Raw genomic sequence first — 23,969 nt, 5'->3', positions numbered from 1 at the left:
AGTTCATCCAACTTGTTAGCTAACGATCTTACATTTCCCATGATGACGGATGGCAGAGATGGTTTGAACTTCTTCTTTCTTTCTCTCCTCTTTGCTCCTGCTCTGCATCCACGACGCCTCCTTTTCAATTCCAGTGGGATTTCTGGCTTCAGTTGTCGAATTATTTCTGCTTTTCCAATGTTATTCAGCTGCTCCCTGTTGTAAACCACCCTGTTGCTATGGTTATGCATCATAACAAAAGAGCAAAATATACAAAAGTATTGGGAAAAATTAATCCAGCTGCACAGCATCCAAGGCAGGAAGGAACAGTTGTCCAAAAAATGCAATTTCTTCCAAGAAATAACAGGAATGAAATTTTGAAAAAAGAAAAATCTCAATGTGAGGTACAGAGCTACTCCAACGTGCTGCCACCCTCAGCAGCGCATTCTAGAACATGTGTCCCAGCATGTGTGCTGAAGTAGGCTACCACTCATCCTTTCCAGAATAACTCATTTGTAACGAATAACGAAGTTTAGCGACCTCATAACTTTGGCCAAACTCATAGGATTGGGAGTCGAGCACGCTATCCAGGCTGCAAGAGAGAAGTTTGCTAGTTTCCATACGCAAAGCTACGTTGCAGCAGGCATTCGTTCATTCAGTTAGCCAACTCTTTTTTTTAAACATTCTGATGTGATATTTAACTAGCACGAAGATACAGCACAGACAGCTACCAACTGCAAACTCGTTTCACTCAGAATGACACGACTTGATGAGAAAATCTCGGACGCATGTTGCACTGCCTGCCTGGCTGGATTGAATAATGCTAACTGTGATGTCATGGCTCTGCGCATGTGCACAGTGCTGTAATTCACCTAAACTTGCTTTTATTTTCAGCGTAATTATTGACAAACCTTCCTTACAATTGTAATATTTTTTAGAAGACTTGAAAAATGAATTTAATCACATTAAAAAAATTTTTTTTTTTTAAATATGAACACTGGAGCAGGCGGAGCGGAGCTCCGAAGCGCTCCGCCCCAATTTAAACCCTGCTAATGACAACAGCTTGTGAGATCCTCTGATACTTCCTGATAACATTCTATGTGTACACGCCCAAAACCCAATATCTCTCCGTCACCACTGTGTCTGAGGCTGCTACAACACTTTCACTATCACCTGACAGAGAACATTCTGAACCTGAATAATATGTGGCAGGGCCCTGCTCCCTCCCACAGCCTCTCTGTTGCTATCGGAAGCCCCTTTCACACTGCCGAATAACCCGCGTTTAATTCGCGAATTTAGCGTGTCCACTGTTGCGTTCACACTGCCGACCCGGGCTGCCGCGTCAACTCGACTCGCCTTTCGACCCGCGTCGGACCCTAGTCTTTTTGCCGAGTTTGATGTGAAAGCAATTGACGCGGGTCGGACGTGGGCGTGGCGTGACGTGAGGAGTTTAAAAGACAGAATGGACAGCTGATTCAGAACAACAGCGACAGGTGAGGACAAGTTTCACTCTGTTTTACTTCAAGTTCGAGACATTTTTGAAGATGGCCAACTGGGGAGACAAGGAGGTCCGCAAGCTCCTCAGCCTCCGAGCAGAGGACGTTATTTACCGCCACATGTCGGGGACTATAGTGCTCTTGTATTCTCCGCATATGTTCTTCGGCGGCATCCCACGTTGTAACCATCCACACCCCGTAAAATAACATCTCCATGAACTGCATATACAATTGCAAAAACGAGTCCTCAAGGTGTATTTAACCCTACCTCCGACGCATGGCTTGTGCCTACGTCATAGTACACGCCCAGCATTTTATGTGTTTCGTGTGACGCTCTGCCACTCGGCCACGCCCCCTGAACTCGGCTTCAGGCGACACGGGTCACCAACACGCCAAGCGTTCACATTGCTCAACACGGGTGAGAGGGGTCTGGCTGCAGACCTGCACTGTGAGGACCGGAAGCGACAAGCGAGGAGCACGTATTTTTCGTTCCCCATTTGAACTGTGGAGACGACGAGGTGAGTAAAAGTCAAGTGAAAACAACTTTCTTTCATACGAAGAAACAGAAACAGTCTTTATTCACTGGAACGTTACGTTGCACACTATATACTCTAAAGTTATATTAATTTTAAAGAATCTTTTTTTTTTTTAAACTTTTGGCTAGTCTTTAGTGTTGTTATCGTATCGATAGTGCTCACTTGTATAATTTTGTTTGACTTATTACGACATTATTTGTCTCTTACAGATGCATATTTTTCAATAACTATATACTGTAAAGTTATATTAATTTTAAAGAATCATGTTTTTTACTTTTGGCTCGTCTTTAGCGTTGTTATTGTAGCGATAGTGCTCACTTAAATGCGCCATTTATATATATATATATATTATTGTTTTACTTATTACGACATTATTTGTCTCTTACAGATGCATATTTCAATAACAACCGCCGGCACTACGCCCATAATCGAACGCTGCACGTCATGTTGCAAACTGTTTCACTGCCCTCTGTGCCTACGATTTAAACCAGCAAAATTGTCGAAGCTGCAGAGCCACTTAGAGGCACATACAAAAGGTGGCATTTTATTTAAAGGTAAGCATAATGTATTTGTCTGTTTGTTTGTACTCATAAGTATTAGCCAACGCTACTAACTTCTGGCAGGTTGTGGTTTGGTTTGTAAAAGGGTAAAAGGAAAATGAAGGGAATGTAGGTTGCAGTGAAGAACATCTGACACCTCACTTTCTGTGTGTCTTACTGTTCTGAAATTATGTTTATGATGTACAGTTTTAGACAGTCACTTTCAATAAAGAAAAAGTTTAGAATCAGACTCTGCAAGTCAAAATGTATGAGTTATATGAGAAAAATGAATAGCAGAAAATTAAAAGTTAAGTGAAAAGTTGAAAACTTTAGAATGTGTGTGTGCCCAGAAAGAGAGTATAAACAGTATTTATAGTGTGTACTTACTTATTTGTCATTGCTCTCTAACTAAGACGTTTTTGTATTTTTGTTTTTTTGCATGATTTTATTCTAGATAAAATTATCTGCAGATGTGGGTTGAACTGCAGAGATCAGGGACACTATCATTGCCCTGTGTGCAGTAAAACTTTATTGAGAAGGCCAGACATGACAAGACACTTGGAGGCTTGCCAGGGTGCCATGACTGCTGCCTCTCCAGAACATACCTCTCCTCCTACCCACAAAGATACAGCTGCAGTGTCCTCCTCAGTTTTATCTTTACAGCATGTCTCCTCTTCCAGCTCAGCTTCAGCAGAGCAACAAAGCTCAGCTGCCGCACCTCTATCCACGCTCCTGGAAGCCACAATCCCCACCTCTCAAGATTTGACTGCTTCTGAGCAAGATACAGCTGCAGTGTCCCCCTTGGTTTTACCTGCTGCCACAGAGAATAGAGGTTCAAGATTATCCCTTAAAAAAAAAAAATGCCCTCATTGCAACTATACGATCTACAAAAAAAACATGGTCAAACTTATCCAGAGAAAACACAGTGGAAAATCAAAGGACATAACAATTAAGGATCACTTTAGGAGTGCTTGTGTAGATGCTACCAATGGCATTTCTGCAGTGCAGAAAACAAGGCATGGGTTTTCTGTGCCCATACATGTGCAGAAAAAAACCTGGGGCCGTGTTCACAAAGTAGAGTGTGAGTTACAGGAATGCAGGCAGTATCATCTCATGGCAGTTAGAAGTGGATTGACATTTCGGAACTGTGACCACATTCGTTCACTGGACTACTGTAATGAAATGGCAACTGAGGAAGTCCTTAAAGAGGAAGTTTTGTCTGAGATGGTGGTGTTGAATTTTTTTGGTGAGACAAAAAAACAAACCTGCCTGAAAAGACAAAGATATGCCAAAGCAACTCATGTGCCTCTTTGTGTTCAAGTATCTCTTCAACAGAGCCAGAAGCACTTTTGTTTTTCTATCCATGAGCCATCTGTAAATCACTACAGTCGCCTTGGAAGGGTCACGGTGTCTTACAGCAGAGAAGAGAACACTTGGCATTGTCCTTGTGCCAAACCTAGAATGTCATGTGTGCACAAAAATCTAAGTAAGTGGCACTTATTCCAGACCAACCGGGACATCTTCAAAACTGAGGCAGCCAGTACTTCACCACAAAAGCACCAGAACACTGGCTATCCGCCACCTGATGATACTTTGGGGCGGCTTGTGAAATACTTGTACAGTAATAAAAGAATCCCCGCTGACTTGCCAGATGACCTCATGAAGCCAAAGGCCCTGACTGATCATAAATTTTAATTAATGCAACTGTCTTTTAGAAACCTATCCCAGTCACTAAATCCTGGCAACTGGACAGAGAAAACTGGACTACAAATTCAGGTAAGAGTATAAAGTATGTATAATGCATGTATTTATATTAATAGTTGAGTACTTTAATACTGTGAAATAATAATTACATAACGGACTTCTTTCTGATATCGAGGGTTTTCCACGACAACCATTTGGTATTGACTGTGGCATCTTCATGCTGATGGTAGTAGACATCATTTGTTATATATTAATTATTTGTGTAATTCTGTGTGCATTAAAGATTTCAGCATTAAATTAAAATGATTGTGCTTTATTCCTAATATGCCCTTTACACCACATTGGATGCTCCCTATGACTTTTCTGTTGTAAGTTGATTCATGCAATCAAAGTAAGCTCAACATTACAACAACAAAACATTTATTATGACATAGTGTAAGGTTGTTTTTTTTTTTTTTTTTGTTGTTGTTGATCATTTTCCAGATGGACATGCCACTGTTACGACAGTGGTGGTGTATCATCATCATAGAAAATTTTGACCTTGGAAGGTGAGACTGCAAACATTTTGTTATTTGACTTGAAGTTGACAAGACATTTTTATTTATTTATATTGTTTAATCATTTTTTGAGCTATGGAAAGCTGTTGGCCCACTGGACAGATGGATCAAAAGCCCTTCTGCGAGGTGAGGTGCCACCAGTGTTTCAGCTAAAAAGGACGATTGGTGACGCTGTTACTGAGGTCAGATTTTTTTTATTTTGGTTGAGTTCTGTCTGAATTTTTCTTTTGTTTCTGGTCAGAAACAAAAGAAAAATTGGAACGCAGACCATAAGAGCCAATGTTCCTTACTGTGATTAGGCTGCAGATGTAGGGGGGCAGTAGTCCGAGTATTGCCTTGTATATAAAAGTGTAGCAGTGAGTGAGTCTCCTGGTAGCCAGTGCAGGCCATTGTACTCTGGCATGTAGTTCACAGTGATGGGTTAGAGCCCTACAGTTAGTGATGAACCTCAGGGTAGCATGATAGACAGAGTCAATCTTACTCAGGCATTTAACTGAAGCGTTCATATACAGGAGGTCTGCATAGTCTAAAATGGATACAAAAGTTGCAGAACAATATTACTGGGCATGTATTGTTGTAATGTTTTAAATACTTGAACGCAGTTTTTCTAGAGAAAATAATTGTTTTGTATATGGGATTATCGTCCATCGACTCTTTTGGGCTTTCACATGCGCGAGCCTACAACCAGCCGGTGAGTTACATGCTGTTTATAAAGTTGTTTTGTAACGTCCCCATGCCAGTAATGTGAGAACCATGCATATGGTTTTGATGGTAAGGCTTGTGACTTTATTGTTGGATGGTTTATAAAGTGGTGTGACGTTTCTGCAGTGTGCAAGTTGTTGTTTTACGTGGAAGGGTTAGCGCTTGCCCCTAGCCACCACGTATTAGCCTCGCATGACAGGGTGTGCGAACAGCGCGATCTCCACACAGGTAGCGCAGATTTGCACCTCTCTGTGTCCTACTATCAGTATTTGACAACCTCTAGCAATGGAAACGCGCTTCAAATGCCCCGGAGTTCCCCTTTAAAGATCACGGTGCTGCTGATCAGGCAGTCTGTACAAAGAACCAAACACTTTATTCACTGTCTTGGAGCAGTCTTGAGGGTTTTGAATACACTTCCCCTTGTTATTGCATTTATGTACACTGTTGTTCTTTCACTTAATGTATATTATCCTTTTTACAATCAAGAACTGTAATTATTCTTATATTATTAGGGATGATATTTGGTCCCCCTCTTTTTTAATGGGAAAGCAGTTTTTTGTCCATGTCCAAAGGTATTTGAAGATAAACTGATTAGTGACAGTTATTCTGTTGATAACCACATTGATAACCAAATTAATTTCATTCATAACTCCACAGGACATATGGTATGTGGTTTATGGAGCTAAAGGGAAATCTGGAGCAGGGTGGTTTAGTTATCTAGCTGCCTATCTGTTAATCTACTGAAGAGGTAACCTTTGTCGTCTAGATGTGTTACGTCTGAGTTTAGAACGTCCGCACAAGTCGGCCATCTTACCACAGGGTGAGATGTCCGGGAGACTCACTGATCGTTAAAACCATACATATCTATGGTTTTAACGAGCAGTGAGTCAAACCGGATATCCGGTGGTAGCAGCACACCGGCTTGTCAGCGTCCCAAAGAAATGGCTGCTTTCTTTGCTACATCACATTAGCAACCAAACTTTACGTTGATAAAATAATGTGTTGTAATGGGGCAATTGTTCCATCAAGGCCAACGGCACGCAGCTTTGTGCTGAAAGACAATGTGAAGTTAAATGAGGCCTTTTCTTGTAACTTCCATGGAGCTGGTCTGTTAGCTTCGTGTTAGCTCAGCGACCAACTTATCGTCCAGCACCGTTTCCTGGTGTATCACTGGCTGAAGGCTTCATTGGATTTCAGGCCAGAGGCGAGTATTTTTATTTAATTTCTATAGAAAACTGTGAAACGGGGAACCCCGCGTTTAAATGCCAGAACAAGGCCCCAGAATGAACGGCTTTTCTTTCGGCGAGCTGTGCTGGCTGTTCTGCTGCCCGCCCTGTCCCAGTCGCATCGCGGCTAAGCTAGCTTTCCTCCCCCCGGAGCCTACGTACTCTGTGCACACCGATGCTAACGGAGTAGGCAGCTTGCATTTAACGGAGCGGGCGGACTGGCAGTACTCTCAGAGAGAGCTCGATGCAGTGGAGGTTTTGAGCACCAGGAGCAGCCGGGGTAACCGGATCGGATGCATGTTTGTGCGCTGCGCCCCCAACAGTCGCTACACGCTGCTGTTCTCCCACGGTAACGCCGTGGATCTGGGTCAGATGTGCAGCTTCTACATCGGCCTCGGCTCCAGGATAAACTGCAACGTGTTCTCCTACGATTACTCAGGCTACGGAGTCAGTACCGGGAAGCCGTCTGAGAAGAACCTGTATGCGGACATCGAGGCGGCCTGGCAGGTCCTGAGGAACAAGTGAGTATATCTATGAGATTATTATGGGCCAGCATATGATAGCAGGTTTTAGGTTTTAATCTATGTAGCGTCCCATTTTTCTGCTCCTTGGACCTGGAGCCGAAACGGTCCTTTCCTCTTTCTAACATGACATCAGAATGCAAGTAACCTGAACACCGGTGTTCTGTCGATTTGTGCTACTTCGTCGAGAAATGTTGCCGCCGCAAAAACCGATAGGCGTGTCTATCGGTTCAAGCTACCCTATCAAAAAATGCTACTTTATGGTTTTCTACCTATAAAGTCATAAAGTAAGTGTTTTTGTCTCATGTGTGTAATTATAAAAAATTGTAGGAATGAAATTGATTTATTTAAGAGGGTAGCATATTTTGATAGTCCAATAACACGCTGTCAAATAATGCTCCCCCTGTTCTCAATGCATTCATGACAATGATGGAGCAGAGTCACCTAAATAAAGACAGAAGTGTCCCTCAGGTACTTGTGAACTGTAGTCCAGTTTTCTTCCATTCCTAAAAACAGCATCGCTGTTATTAATTAATGTTTTTATATGGAAGAGAAAAATTGTGTCTTTATTGTGAGAGAGAAAAGCCGCTGCCTCATGGAGTAACGTAACTTTCATAGGCGCCTTCCACTTATTCAACATGCTCAAATATGCGTCATATTTCAGACACCCCATTTGTGCATGTTAAGCTAACTGCTTGTTAATACGATAAGTGTTTTATTACTTTGCATGTCTTCCAAAAGAGAAAATAATCAGGATTTTGAGGATGTTACTGTTACACACCAGCTAAGACGCAGGGTAGCAAAACATTATGGGCGTGAAAACGAAACTTAGAAAATCGGCTCGGCGCATGCGCAAAACCACAAAGTAGCAATTTTCGACAAGTAGCAGAAATCGACTGAACACCGGCACACAGGTGGAGGTAAAGTGAGGAGTCTAAAGGCTGATTAATGGTCTCTTACGGAGAGGGCTCTCCGTTAACGGAGACCCTCCCGGAGACACTCTCCGTAGCTTGCGTGCGTCGGCCAAAATTTCTATCTATCTATCTATCTATCTATCTATCTATCTATCTATCTATCTATCTATCTATCTGGCGAGGCGACGGAGACCGCAAGGGTTGTGATTGGTCGGCTAACAACATCATTTCCGGTTTAGCTCCTTCCTCTCAGAACAACAGCACCGCCATTTCTGAAAGAGTTTACTGTGTGCCGGTCAACATTTGGTCAAAATTATTTGCATTTCAAAATCAACAAGCTCCAACAACAGTCTTTCTCTCTCGGTCGCCATCGTTCACTGTGAGGAGTGGAACGGAGGGTGAACAATCAATCAACCACTTTCACCATAGACGTCGCCAGATTGGGTCGTCTAATGTAGCGACGCCTACTGATCGGGAGGTGAACTGCCTTGCGTATCTGACAGCCCGACGGAGAGCTGACGGGGGTCTACTGAAGCCGTCTCCGTAGTCCTGCTGCTGAATATGTGTTTACAAAAGAAATCTATACTGTGTGTGTGTATATATATATATATATATATATAGTATATGTGAATGAAATCATGTCTCAAACAAGGGTTCAGTAAAATATATGAAATAATGATCTGTTTATTTGAAAGCATTACCTTTTCATAAATGATTGTGATGGTGTTTCTAGGATTATGAGAGCTGAGAACCCTCGTGATCGGAACAACTAAGATTGTTGTTGATGCTTATGAATACAACTATAGAAACATGATCATCTTCAGCGTGCAGGGGGTTCCGTGTCCTTCCAGCCTGTTGTCAGACACTGAGTCCACCGCTTTGAGTCAGCCGGCAGCCAGTGTCATAAAAAGCTTCCACAATGACCTCTGAATCCAGATTCTGCTCATCAAAGGATGAGTATTATAACAGATGAGTCCCACTCAAGCTTTTGCAGGGGTGCAAACGGCGCGCCTTTTGGCGGATGCCGCCTTTTTCACAGCTGTCTGGGGGACTTGTGTGAATCGTGCAGATCCGATGAGTTTTTTTTTTAGGGGGTGGGGGGGGGGGTGTTGTTGTAATGTCTGATTATAATTTCATCAAAGTTCAGCCCCGAATCTCTCTGGACTGACATAGAGACCAATAAAAGAAGCGGGAGAGTATTTATTTTATGTTTGCATCGGTAAAGTTTAATGTTCCTGTTGCATTTGAATGCACCGCACAGTTCGTATGACCCCACGTGGGGAGTGCCTCAACAGCCAGGTGAACTACAGGTGCACGATTTTTACGTTATTTTCTGACCTTAACCAGAGAAGTAAAGTGCAGCTACTTGTGAAAATGACAGAAAAAGGAGAAAAATCCCGAGAAAGTCAGAGCACATACCGATTGGAAGTCTGGAGACAAGTACGTCGGTAAGACGAGTCAGTTATCAAAATAAAGGCTTGTTAACGCTTACCGTCGTCCATGCTAATGCTAGCTCTGTGTCTAACAGGCTAACACTCACCTGTCACCTGTAGAGCCGCTGCAAGCTCCAATATCGGCGTAATTTGAAATACAGAGAGCAACGGTGAGAAACTTGTCTTTTTAGCTGCTCTGAGGCTATTTTTCTGTTGTTTCTCGGTGTGCTAAAGAAAGTTGTGGTGATATAAAAGTCTATGAGAGTGAACTGAGGTTGTTAACGGTGTGATATTGTGGAACTTGTGTGTATTGAGTCATATTCAAAATGTCAGACTTTTTCAAAAAAATTTAAAAAAAGGGGACATGCCAAATGTTTCCAGCGTTGTCTCAGTATTCTTTACTTTTAAGAATTTCCAAGGAACTGGGACAGTGTATTTTCATATAAAGAACATTTTTGTGTGAATAGGGTGAGCCCTGGATGGCAGAGGTGGTGGCAAAATGTAATTATATGATAATTCCTGCGGGGGCGTGGGCTTCGATAATCTCACTCCTTTTTGACCATACCTCTGTTTGCACCCCTGCTTTTGGAAGGAAGGAAGGATTGATTGATTGATTGATTATTGGTCATTCAAGCGACATTGTTTGGTCACAGCAGCAGCAGGTGATAGGGTAATCACAATGCAAAAGATAAAATGGTAGATCCTAAATAATATTAGAATGAACTGTGCAAATGAAAATGAACATTTCACTTTAACCTGAGGGCTGTTTTAGTGGGACACATGCAATCATCCAGCAGCAATCATCCAAGGCTGTCTGTTATGTGTGTTGCATCAACATGTCTGCTTTCTCAGCCCCATCCTCCCCACACTGAGCTGCTCAGCATGCCATCTCTGGCTGTGGTTCTGCTTCTGCTTCTGCTTCTGGTGGGTTTGCAGCAATGTTTGGAAACGCAGGGTTCAGGTTGTAAAATGATCAGATAGAACTGGATGACTTGTACTCTGAAACCACACCCTCTAAGAATGGGAACTGTTGGAACCACAAGCAATTATGGACTGAAACTTTCCCTCAGATGTTAACCTGAGACGTTTCCTCAGATGTTAACCTGAGACGTTCCCTCAGATGTTAACCTGAGACGTTCCCTCAGATGTTAACCTGAGACGTTCCCTCAGATGTTAACCCGAGACGTTCCCTCAGATGTTAACCTGACACGTTCCCTCAGATGTTAACCCGAGACGTTCCCTCAGATGTTAACCTGACACGTTCCCTCAGATGTTAACCTGACACGTTCCCTCAGATGTTAACCCGACACGTTCCCTCAGATGTTAACCCGACACGTTCCCTCAGATGTTAACCCGAGACGTTCCCTCAGATGTTAACCTGACACGTTCCCTCAGATGTTAACCCGACACGTTCCCTCAGATGTTAACCCGACACGTTCCCTCAGATGTTAACCCGACACGTTCCCTCAGATGTTAACCCGACACGTTCCCTCAGATGTTAACCCGACACGTTCCCTCAGATGTTAACCCGAGACGTTCCCTCAGATGTTAACCCGACACGTTCCCTCAGATGTTAACCTGACACGTTCCCTCAGATGTTAACCCGAGACGTTCCCTCAGATGTTAACCCGAGACGTTCCCTCAGATGTTAACCCAACACGTTCCCTCAGATGTTAACCTGAGACGTTCCCTCAGATGTTAACCCGAGACGTTCCCTCAGATGTTAACCCGACACGTTCCCTCAGATGTTAACCCGAGACGTTCCCTCAGATGTTAACCTGACACGTTCCCTCAGATGTTAACCCGAGACGTTCCCTCAGATGTTAACCTGACACGTTCCCTCAGATGTTAACCTGACACGTTCCCTCAGATGTTAACCCGACACGTTCCCTCAGATGTTAACCCGACACGTTAATTTGAATTTGAGGTTAATTCCACCCCACAGCAGCTTTTTCAGTCTTTTGCTAGCAGATGAAAAGTGTCACCAAGCCTTGGGCAATGTGAAGTGGACATTGATGAATTGTTTCCCATCTGCTTTCCTTGTAAAGGTATGGTGTAACACCTGAGAGTATCATCCTGTATGGTCAGAGCATTGGCACCGTGCCCACCATTGACCTGGCTGCTCGCTATGAGTGTGCTGCTGTCATCCTGCACTCCCCTCTGATGTCAGGCCTGCGGGTGGCCTTCCCTGATACACGCAAGACCTACTGCTTTGATGCCTTCCCCAGGTGAGCCGCTAACACACACAGCATCACAGAACCATGGCTATGCTGAGCAAGTCCTCAGGGCGAGGTTACAGAAAGACATTGATGTTTTTTTTATTTGGTCTGTTAAAGTTGGGCGATTGAATGTTTTTTCATATACATCTAATCACTGTCACCGTTTCTCTATAATATTTATTTTATGGATTATTATTTTTCAAACATTAAATTACTATGTTGGCTAATGTCTGTCTGAGAGATTCTACAATGCATTTTATGCTGTTTTTACATCAAAGGTATCGTGTTTAAACAGGTTTTTAAGTGTAGGTGCATCATGTTGCCAGTGGTAACAGGTTTATCCACAATTTGTGGCTACGATGTACTCAGATTTTGTCCTTAAGCTACCTCCTAACTCCTAGGAGACAAGCCTATTGCTAGGACAATGTGAAATGCACTGTATCCTGCAAGAAAACCTGTGGGCTGGAAGGCCCATGCTTGTATACATGCATACATAACCCTAACCCATGTAACATGGACAACACTAGTTTTCATTTAACAGAGCTTTTCTAAATGACTTTTGCTCATGAAGTAAATCATAGCATGTTAGTTATACCAAAAGCAATTGATGATTGGATTAGTCTGTGTGAGGATAAAGCTCACACAGACTAATCCAATCATAATTCAATTAATTTCATTCCTAATCGGTCCAATTCATACAGAGCCAATTAAAAAAGTAGCCTAGCTAGGGAAACCAACAGATTGCACTAAAACTTTTCTTCGATCCAATCACCCGTCCTGAACGTGCACGAGGTGACTGTGGGGTGAAAAAACTCGGATCTTCAAAACGGTTTCGGAAGCAGAGGAATACATATGAGGGATGCAGTCGCCGGTGCGGAGGTCCCCCTGTCCTGAGAGCTGAGGGAGATGGCGAGCGTGGGATCTCCACGTCAGTCTCATACAGACTCGACGCCGATACTAGTGGCCCTTGTCCTCGGTGAGGCACTATTTAGTTTTTTATTTTAATTGTACAAATAGTCGGGTTGATGCCTCCGACCTCTATTTTATTTATTATTATGTCACAGAGTTATTGATATGAGTAAAACGCATGTGGACTTCATTGAAGTTTATCTTTGAGTTTGAGGAGGGGAGGGGAGACGGCTCCATTGTGCATACATCCTTTTGTATTTATTTGATCTCTTTACTGTATTGGCTTTTTCCTTTTATTCTGTGTGTGTGTGTGAGGGCGCGCCTGTGTACCCAAGTGATACCGTTATTTCAGAGACTTCAAGTAATATGTGGCGAATAAGTGTACAATTTGTTATTTGTATTCAGTTTAGTGGGTCCGTTATATTATGGGTCAGTGTTCACATTATGGGGAAGATCACACGTTCTGCATGATTGGAGTTCACGTTAACTATGGTTTTTTACGTATACTTCGTTTGGGGAAGTGTACAGGTATGGGGTTCTCATGTTTAAGGTTATCTCGACTTATTATGTGAATTTTATGTTGTTTGTTTTTTTTCATCACTGCTTTGTTAGGCGCAAGAGGGAAATTGATCAAAATGATAATGTTCATAGTCACCTCATGAATTCCAAAAGCTACAAATCTTGTGGCTAACAGAATAGATTTGAAGGGGATCTTAACAAGTTAGTAAAGTTGAAACGGTATTAAGTAGAATTAAACAGATGAAATCCAATATCATTTTTATACAAGAAACTCACGAGCTAAAAAAGACATGGGTGGGATCCAAAAGAGATGGCCAGGCCAGAGTCATACTGCTTGCTTCAATTCCCATTCCAGGGGTGATGATACTGATCCATAAATCAGTTCTTTCGTTTGAACTGCAAAATCATAGATCCGGCAGGGAGTTATATCATACTCAATGGGACCATTAATTATACTATAATTTAATAAGTATATATGCACCAAACAAAGACAACCCAGCCTTTTATCAAAATCTATTTCTATGCCTATCATCATATCCAGGTCATTACATAATTGGTGGTGGTTTTAATTGTGTTTTGGATCCGACAATGGATCGCTCGACAGGTATTGATGTATCTCATCCACAGACAAGGGAAATTATCAAAGAATTTATGCCTGAACTGAATCTTATAGATACTTGAAGATGTCTTAACCCTGAAAAAAGGGAGTGTTCATGCTTCTCGAGCACATACAATACATACTCAAGGATAGATTATCTACTAATCTCGAACGCACTACTATCAAAAATTGAGAAGTGCTGGTATGGTGGCATATTACTGTCAGACCATGCCCCAATCTCAATGATTATACAACCGTCCACCCAGATTTTGTTTTCAATCTAAGTGGCTCCAGTATCCTGACTTTGAAGTTAAGAGGTGAAATAATAAACTACACTAAATATAAATCCAAAATACATCATGATCAATTGAACACCATTGAACAGGAAGTAAAGGAAGTAGAAAGACAACTCTATCACAATAATATTCCAGAAAAGCAGCAAGAATTACTCCAATTGAAAGCCCAATATAGTGAATTAACTACAAGTAAGATGGCATCGAATCTATTGCAGTGTTTCCCACAGATGTGAAGGCAATGTGTGGTGGTGGGCGGGGGTTGGTTGGGTGTAAAAAAATTAAAATTCTTCAAAATAATTCCCTCGTTAATAATTGGTCACACAAAACTTTATTGTATTAATCCTTAAGAACCCAGACCTATTTCTACTTAAATGAAAATTAAGGGGGTTATAACACAGACTAAATAGACCACATAGAACCCATTTCAGAATTTTTTTCCAAAATACCACCCCCCCACTGTCAGATCTGTAATGTGACATATATGTCACATCGGGACTTAAGAACCTGGATAATTTCTCCATCAAGGAAAATTATGGGGGACGTAAGGATGTGTGACACCGGCTTATCTGCAGATATTCACATCTTCATTGTAAACAAATGAATAACATAGCTAATTACACTGGTGGGACTGTTCAGCTGTTTCAGACTGATACCTCCGGTTCAGGCTGCTCCTCATCCTCAACACGCACGTTTCTCTTTCAATCGCGGAAAATATTTTTCAATACTCACCTGGATTGAAGCAGTAAACATTCAGTGTAAGAGTTTAAAAACCTACTTTATTTGATTCACAGCTGCTCGTGTTTAGACCTCGACAAGCCAACTACATTTTTTTTTTTTTACGGCAAACTTGCAACTAGTTAACTTTATAAAGAAGGCGTAATCGCTTGCTATGGGTCGGGTCGGGACAACATTGTATTCAAAATATAAAATATTTTTATAGGACTTTTTAATGTGTGATTTTATAAAGGTGCACGTGATACCAACCTTTCGTGAATTCTTTCGGTTGAGCTAATCTAAAGCGACGCTGAAGCTAGCAAGCTTCCACGCTTCCAGGGAAGCACGGAGGGGAGGGGCTGTGTGTGTGAGTAGGCTATGCGAGAGAGACGCGAGGGACAGAGAGACGGAGTTAGAGCAGCAAGGAAATGCAGCTGAACGAATACGAGTATTTTTTTAAATAGCGTTAAAAAAAAATAATAATAACGAAACGCAATATGTGGCGGCCGGTGTTGAATCTGTGGCGCACCGCCACGAATTAGTCTATGTGTGGGAAACACTGTATTGTGGTCAAAACAGTCATATTACGATCAGGGAGAAAAAGTGGTAAAGTTATTGGCATGGAGTAGTGCTGGGCGGTATACCGGTTCACAATTTCGTTATGATATGAATTTTTAATATACCGCCATACCGGTGTATTTGATTACACAACGGGGGGAACGCTGCGTCGCGCGACATTGTTTGAGACGGGACCCTTTTCAGTGTTGCGCTTCTAAACACGCATGTTTACTGTCTGGGTGCGAGGTGGTAATAAGCACTTGCGTTACGTGAAGGTGGATAGCAGTGTTTCCCACACATAGGCTGTGTTCGAAACCGCCTACTTCTCCTACTATTCCTACTAGTCATACTTTTTTAAGTTCCCGGATGTACACTAGATGCATACTAGATTCGCCGAAATGTTGAGTATTCATCATGAGGTTACTTGTCACACTCAAACTACCCAAGATGCAACGTAACGTGACGTCGCCCATCGCCATTTGAACGGTCAAATTCCGTTAACGGGACGAGAGCAGTCAAAACGGCATAACCGGAAGTGCGTTGCTCACTGCGGCTAGCTTTAGTAGCGCCGAATTCGTGGGAACAAAATTGTAAATAGCCGGTATTTTGTCAGATTTTCAACACCTTGGGGGTCTAAATGACTACTTTCTCGCCTGAAAATGTTTCAAATGTTGCTAAAGTTATATATTTACAGAGTTTATAGCTTAAGCGAAATCAGCTTTTCAGGCCGGCTGATTTCGGCTCGGGCAGGAGTGAAGTGCACTGTGTGTAAACGCTCTGCATGCTGTCTGCGGCCGCGGCGGCACTGTAACACCATTCAAAGGATATCTGTTGGAACAGGGAAACACGAGTTAATGACCACAATAATATCACATATACATAAAGAGAGTAAAGTGAGGAAAGGTGTGACAGATGAGGCCCCCCAGCAGTCTAGGCCTATAGCAGCTTAACTATGGGATGTTTCAGGATTACCTTGTGCTGATGAAAAAATAAATAAATAAAGGACCAGACTCAGTGAGTAATTCCCTATACTCCCTATATAGATCTGCTCCTCACACCACAACAACCATCTTTTTACAGCTACAAGCTACCTCAGCCTCTCACCAACTGCACACCAGTCACAGCGGGGTGGGGATGCAAACCCTGGTTCGGGTAGGGGGTAATGAAAGTATAGAAGGTGCCAGAGGTGGAGGCAGAACAAGACACACTAGCAGACACACTATCAGATTCAACAGACCTAACTATAAGCTTTATAAAAAAGGAAAGTTTTAAGCCTGGTCTTAAAAGTGGAAAGGGTGTCTGCTTCCCGGACATTTACTGGCAGCTTATTACACAGAGAGGGGCCTGATAACTGAAGGCTCTGCCTCCCATTCTACTTTTAGAAACTCTGGGAACCTCAAGTAAACCTGCAGTTTGGGAACGAAGTGCTCTGTTAGGAAAATATCTTACAATGAGATCTTTAAGATATGATGGAGCTCGTTCATTAAGAGCTTTATATGTAAGGAGAAGAATCTTAAATTCTATTCTGAATTTAACAGGGAGCCAATGAAGAGAAGCTAAAACTGGAGAAATATGATCTCTCTTGTTAGTTCTCATCAGAACTCTGGCTGCAGCATTTTGGATCAACTGAAGGCTTTTCAGAGAATATGTGGGACAGCCCAATAATAAAGAATTACAGTAGTCCAATCTTGAAGTAACAAATGCATGAATTAGTTTTTCTGCATCACTCTGAGACAGGATGTTCCTGATTTTAACAATATTACGAAGATGAAAGAAGGCAGTCCTAGAAACCTGTTTTATATGCGAGTCAAATGATAAGTTCTGGTAAAAAATAACTCCAAGGTTCCTCACTGTAGAACTAGAAGCCAAGGAAATACCATCTAGAGTAACTATATAGCTAGACAATTTCTTGCTGAAACGCTCAGGTCCAAAGATAACGACTTCAGTTTTGTCTGAATTTAGCAGCAGACAGTTCTGAGTCATCCAGGTCTTTATGTCTTTAAGACATGCTTGTAGTCTGACCAACCTATTGGGTTCATCTGGTTTTATAGATAAGTACAGCTGAGTATCATCAGCATAGCAATGGAAATTTATGCCATGCTGTCTAATAATGTTACCTAATGGAAGCATGTATAAAGTGAAAAGAATCGGTCCAAGCACAGAACCCTGAGGAACTCCATGACTTACTCTGGTGTGTGAGGAAGATTCTTCATTTACAAGAACAAACTGAAATCTATCAGATAAATATGACTTAAACCAGCCTAATGCAGTTCCTTTAATCCCAATAACATGTTCAAGTCTGTGTAATAAGATACTGTGATCGACCGTATCAAATGCAGCACTGAGATCCAACAGGACAAGCACAGACACAAGTCCGCTATCAGAGGCTAAGAGGAGATCATTGGTAACTTTCAGCAGTGCAGTTTCTGTGCTATGATGCACTCTGAATCCTGACTGAAACTCTTCAAACAGATTATTTCTGTGTAAGTGATCACAAAGCTGAGCTGCAACTATTTTTTTCAAGAACTTTAGACATAAAAGGGAGATTGGATATCGGTCTATAATGAGCCAACACTTCTGAATCAAGAGTAGGTTTTTTAAGTAAAGGTTTAATTACAGCAACCTTAAAAGTCTGAGGTACATATCCTGTCAACAAAGACAGATAGATCAAATCCAATATGGAAGTGTCAATTAATGGGAAAACCTCCTTGAACAGTCTGGTTGGGATTGGGTCTAAAACACAAGTTGATGGTTTAGAAGAGACTATTGCTGTCGTTAGTTCAGAGAGATCAACTGGACAGAAGCTGTCTAAATACAAATCAGGTTCTAAAGATACTTCTAAAGCTGCTGTACTTGATGATACATCACTGATAATAGTGGGAAGGACTCCATCAATCTTCTCTCTAATAGAAACAATTTTATTAATAAAGAAGCTCATGAAATCATCACTGCTGAGAGTTAAAGGAATACCTGGCTCAGCAGAGCTCGGACTCTTAGTCAGACTGGCTACAGTGCTGAAGAGAAACCTGGGATTATTCTTATTCTCTTCTATCAATGATGAATAATAAGCAGTTCTAGCTTTACGAAGGGCTTTTTTATACATTGTTAAACTATCTTTCCAGACTAACTGAGACTCTTCTAAATTAGAGGAACGCCACTGTCTCTCCAGCTTTCTTGCAGTCTGCTTTAAAGCACGCAGCTGTGAATTATACCAAGGAGCCAACCTCTTCTGACTGATTACCTTCCTTTTCAGAGGGGCAACTTTGTCTAGTGCTGTACGCATTGAAACTATAGTGCTGTCAACAAGAGAGTCAAGTGTTGCTGGAGTAAAGTTTAGGTAGTCGTCCTCTGTCATATCTGCACATGGCAGTGAAGAAAAGGATGATGGAATTAATTCTTTAAATCTGGTTACAGCATCCTCTGATAGACACCTTCTATACGTAAATTTCTTTTCAGAAACTGTATAGTCAAGTAATGTAAACTCAAAGGTTATCAGAAAATGGTCAGATAAGACAGAGTTATGAGGGAACACTGTTAACTGTTCACTCTCAATGCCATAAGTCAGCACAAGATCAAGGGTGTGATTAAGGCAGTGAGTCGGTCTGTGTACACTCTGAGAAAATCCAATAGAGTCCAATATAGAATTAAAGTTCATATTCAGGCTGTCATTTTCAACATCTACATGAATATTAAAGTCACCCACTACAATGACTTTATCTGTACTCAGCACTAACTGGGATAAAAACTCTGAGAATTCAGACAGAAACTCAGAATAAGGGCCAGGTGGACGATACACAACAACAAACACAAGAGGTTTCTGGGATTTCCACTTTGCGTGGGAAAAACTGAGAATCACAGATTCAAAAGAGCTCAAACTAATCTTGGGTCTGGGACTGATTAGTAACCCTGATCTGAAGATAGCTGCCACTCCTCCTCTGCCTGTGGTTCCAGGAACGTGAACGTTCCTGGAACGTCACTTCAAAAGGGGGATTGTTAAAATTGGCTTTGTTCTTAGACATTATGAATGAAATAAGTCTCAGTACTTTTCCATTTGACCTAAAGTGATCCAGGAGTAGAAAGACAAAACAATTAGGAAAGCAAGGGCAGATTCACACACACACATTGTTTTGGGCTGATCCAGAGAATATGACGAAGCATGTTGAACCTACTCATGTCCAATCATACTCGGTCGAATGTGAGTCCGACCTATGCAATAAGTACAGATGATAACTGGAAATCAGGGCCAGTCTGACAGACTTCCTGCGGGAGCTCTGTTCCACTGAGCCCAGCGCTGATATGCTTGGATGTGTGACTACCAATAAACACTTCATTTTCACTTGAATTACTGCGGTCCGTTCTTGAGCCTCCTACTAAAAGAACCGAATCTAACATAGTGCAGCTCAGCTCAGCATGTTGCTGACGAGCACAGAGAGAAAGGTGTGGGGGGGCGGGCCGCTCCACCAGCTGAACTGGCAGCTTTATATCTGCATATACAGTGTGGTCCCATTTCAGAACTCCTTTAAAAAATCCTGCTCCAGGTGAAAGGTCGCGACACCACCCAGCCTCAGCTGGAGGCAGTTCCTCATTCACATCTGTCTGTCTGTCTCCTCCACAGCATCGACAAGGTGTCCAAGGTAGCGTCCCCTGTGCTGGTGATCCATGGTACGGAGGACGAGGTGATCGACTTCTCCCACGGCCTGGCCATGTACGAGCGCTGCCCCCGGGCTGTGGAGCCTCTTTGGGTGGAGGGGGCTGGTCACAATGACATTGAACTGTACGCCCAGTACCTGGAGAGACTCAAGCAGTTCATCTCCTTTGAGCTTCCCACCTCTTGAGTGGGGCTCAGCTCTTGGTTCATCTCGACACACTCAAGAAGCCTCTTCCTCCTAACCTGCCTGCTTTCAGAGGTGTGGCTGCTGTTTGTCGTGGGGGTCCCTGAATGTGGGGGTCCCTGAGGAGGAGAAGCTTCCACACTGTTGAGGTGCAGCTGAAGGTTGAACATGTAGTGTTGAAACCAAAACCTGGCCGGTGCTCCTACATGCCCCCCCCCCAGTTTACCACGAAGCCCCGGCCTCAACACTGTTTCTACTTGCTGCCCAGACTCCACCCGCCAACCAGGCCAGCATCACTCCCTGTCCTCCCTGTCCTCCCTGTCCTCCTTGTCCTCCCTGTCCTCAGCCTCCCTTTCCTTCATAATCAGGCTCCTGGATTACTTTGTACAAGCTTAAGAAGTATCAGATTGCACTTTTTCTGTTTTTCTGTTCTTTTTCCTTCCAGTTCAGGGTCCGTAGAACCACTGCGCTGTATTGTGCAGCTATTTCTGTCGTTTTTCACTCTTCCAGGATGCATGTGTTGTTCTTTTGGATGACATTCCATTTTTTATTGAGGGTTAAAGTGTGTGTGAGACTGAGCCTGTGTGACAGGTGGGCATCTCTCTGGCCTGCAGCCATTTTCAGCTCTCATTCTGTGCTTATTTAGATCAAATGCAACATTTGGAATAGTTTGTCCTGAACACATCTGGAACACTGGACCAGCCTGCGGGACGAGGAGCTGAAACCTGCTTGTTTCCTGAACATGGGTGTGCAGTGTTTAATGCTGGCCTCAGAATGGGTCACCTGTCCACAGGTCCACACACCGCAGTGTAATTAGTGAATATGGTTGTGTTGCCATGCTGCATGTGAAGACACATGAAAGCAAACTGTGAGCTCAGTGGAGGACAGAGCTGCTGAGCGTTGGTTAACTCATGAGGGGTGTTGGAACATGGAGGTGAACCTGCTGTCATTGTGTATTTGTTTTGACACTAACATGAAGCCTTATTTTGTACGTTTGAGCCAGACTTCCCTGCACACTACAGAGGGGCTGGTGTGGTCTTCAGGGGGACTGATTACTGCTGCTATTCACCACAGGTAAATGTCTGTCTGTCTGTCACTGTAAAGTCAGGAGGACGGAAGCCTTCCAGCCTCTGCTGCTCCAGGCTCCAAAGAAATCATACAGAGCCACAAATGGGAATGCTGTGAAGATGAGCAGCACATGCAGATCAGCTCTCATACTTGTGGACATTTCAGTTTGCATAATTTGTATCTCAATCATGTGTTTTTTGCCCTTCAAATGGAGAAAATGAATAGCTGTGGCTTAAAGCTTAAAAACAGGCGGACTGTGATGATGGTTTGATCTGTGCATTGCTGAGTCGTTTGGTGAAGTGTTTTTTGATCATTACTAATGTTGATGAAATAAAGTCACGTGGAGTTCCAGTTTTTAAAGGAGTGTGCTGTGAACCTGATCATTGTTTTCACACTGACATTTTTACAAGGTTTTCCAGCCTACATGTGGACTGTCAAAGTTTGTTCTATAATATGTGATGGTATACTTCAGTATCTCTCTATATATATTAGCCCCCATACAGGGCAGTTCCATTTCATTGACTTTAACACTGGATTTAAAATATGCAAATTAAGCTCATAGAATCAGATATTGAGAGTGTAAAACCTGAAGCGATGAGAAATGCCTTAAATGTTGTAAGACTGATGTATCATACATGGAAGTTGTTGCAACAAGGCAGCATAATGGATGTTTTACTACTTTTCTTGGAATAAAGGATGCATGGAAGTGTCTGGTCTGTGTTAGTCTGGTTTACCAGTGTCACTCCGACTAGGTCCTCACTAAACTGAAGGCTATGTTTTTTTGTTTAAAAGATGAGACGAACAACCATCTATTTTCTACACTCACTTAATCCAATGCATGGTGGTGGGGGGCTGGGGCCTGGGGCCTATCTCAGGGCCACACAGAGATGCACAACCATGCAAGCAAAAAACTACCAGTTGAATTACATGAAGCTCACTGCAAGGTGTGAGCATGGTCAGAGGAAGAAGCCCGTACATGATTCTGTAAGGAGCATAACCCACTGACTTGAATCTAACTATAAGACACTCAGTTCTGGGGACAGAGGACTGAGAAGGTGGTCGGCAGCGCCTCGGGACTGTATTCTCACCGTTTCTCTTCACTCTGTACAACTCCAGAGATACTGAGATGACTCAGCAGTTGTTGGGTGTATCAGTGATGGAAAAGAGGCTGAGTTCATGGAACTGGTCAATCAGTATGTGGCATGGTGAGGGAACAATCACCTCATCTTAAACACAAACAAAAGAGGTAATTGTGGTTCTCTTTCAACATTCGTTTCGGTGTCTCATTATGGGACACGAGCTTGTTCCCAGAAGCAATTTTCCACTACGCCAGTCCTGACTGGCAGACGGACGTGACGCTCGCTCCTTGGAGGAGGGATTTCCTCCTTATAAGACCGGGGCGTCACGTTGTCTATTCAGTCTAAAACCTCTTCTCGCTCCTGGAAGCAACTCTCGGACGCAGGTTTTAACGCTAGCTTACTCGTTACAGAGCGAGCTCACAACTCGGTCGCCGACTGCGAACGTGTTAACTCCCCTGCAGCTGCAAAGCTACGAGAGCCAGCTAGACTGCCCAAACAGTAGCTGTTTTTCCAACAGTGAGAGCTAGTCTGTCCCCAAACAGTAGCCGCTGTTTTTTTTTTTTTACCATGGAGGCGTCCACACCTGCAACCAAAGAGTGCGTGTGCGGCAAGATGATTTCTGGGGCGGATACCCATTCCACCTGCTCGGCGTGCCTTGGGCTGCAACACGCCCAGGCCGCCCTACCAACCCTGGTAACTTGCGAGCACTGTGCGTGGTTTTCAAATAAAACCCGCCAACGCAAACTGGAGCAGCTGGCCAGCCTGTCAACCACCGACCATATGTTGGGGGTACCCAGCCCCCCACCACAGGAGTCAGAGATGGAGTGCCCCGGGGGAGACACCATCCCAGAGGGCACAAGCTGGGGTGACCAGCTTGATGCCGTCGCCCCGCTGTCAGTCCATGATGTCCCCGGAGCATGCCTGGCGGCAGCAGAAGAGAGCATCATGGATGTGATGGAGTATTTTGACTCGGGGGACGAGTCCATCAGCCTGGGGTCCGAGGACGACTCAGAGATGGACTACTCCTTGGCTCCCTCGTCGGCTGCAAAGCCGGCCACCAGGGAGGAGGCGAGTGGCGGCTCCCCAAACCCGCCCGCCGGTACTGACCTGCACGACGTCTGCAGGAGGGCGGCTGCAAAGCTGGGCGTTGAGTGGCCGGAAGCCCCCGCCGAAACCTCCATGTCTCGATACGAGGGAAGACGGCTCACGAGGGCTAAACCCTCCACCAAACAGCTCTTGCCGGTGTTCCATGGCACAGATCCACGCTCTGTCTGGAAGAAAGACATCAGGTCTCTCCTCACTGCCATAGATGCTCTGGTGGCGCGAGCTCTGGACATCAATGATGGGTCAATAGGCTTCATGTTGGAATCCCCAGTGACTTCGGCTCGCCACTCACCAGGCCTCACAGACCCAGCTCTTTCCATGTCTGTATAGCTGGGGGGTATGTAGCATGCCTCTTGGCTTGCCACCTCGTCTGTGTGGGTGAGGTAGTTGTGCAGCACCACACACGCCTTCACCACATCCTCAGCCTTGTCGGGGAAAAACTCAACTGGCCGTCCGAGGATCCTCC

The 23,969-nt window shown here is 43.5% G+C and overlaps 1 protein-coding gene across 1 annotated transcript; it reads left to right on the top strand.

Annotated features, from left to right (window-relative positions):
- Window positions 1–6,419: 6,419 nt before the first annotated feature.
- abhd17c (abhydrolase domain containing 17C, depalmitoylase) lies at window positions 6,420–22,023 on the top strand. Its single transcript, XM_075453947.1, has 3 exons — window positions 6,420–7,260; window positions 11,656–11,835; window positions 20,036–22,023. The coding sequence occupies exons 1-3, from the start codon at window positions 6,776–6,778 to the stop codon at window positions 20,253–20,255; spliced, it is 885 nt and encodes a 294-aa protein (XP_075310062.1). The 5' UTR covers window positions 6,420–6,775; the 3' UTR covers window positions 20,256–22,023.
- The last annotated feature ends 1,946 nt before the right edge of the window (window positions 22,024–23,969 follow it).

The sequence above is a fragment of the Odontesthes bonariensis genome, chromosome 1 (assembly GCF_027942865.1).
Source record: "Odontesthes bonariensis isolate fOdoBon6 chromosome 1, fOdoBon6.hap1, whole genome shotgun sequence".
Taxonomy (NCBI): Eukaryota; Metazoa; Chordata; class Actinopteri; order Atheriniformes; family Atherinopsidae; genus Odontesthes; species Odontesthes bonariensis.
The sequence above is the reverse complement of the archived record's forward strand: the minus strand, read 5'-3'. Positions and strand labels throughout refer to the sequence as shown.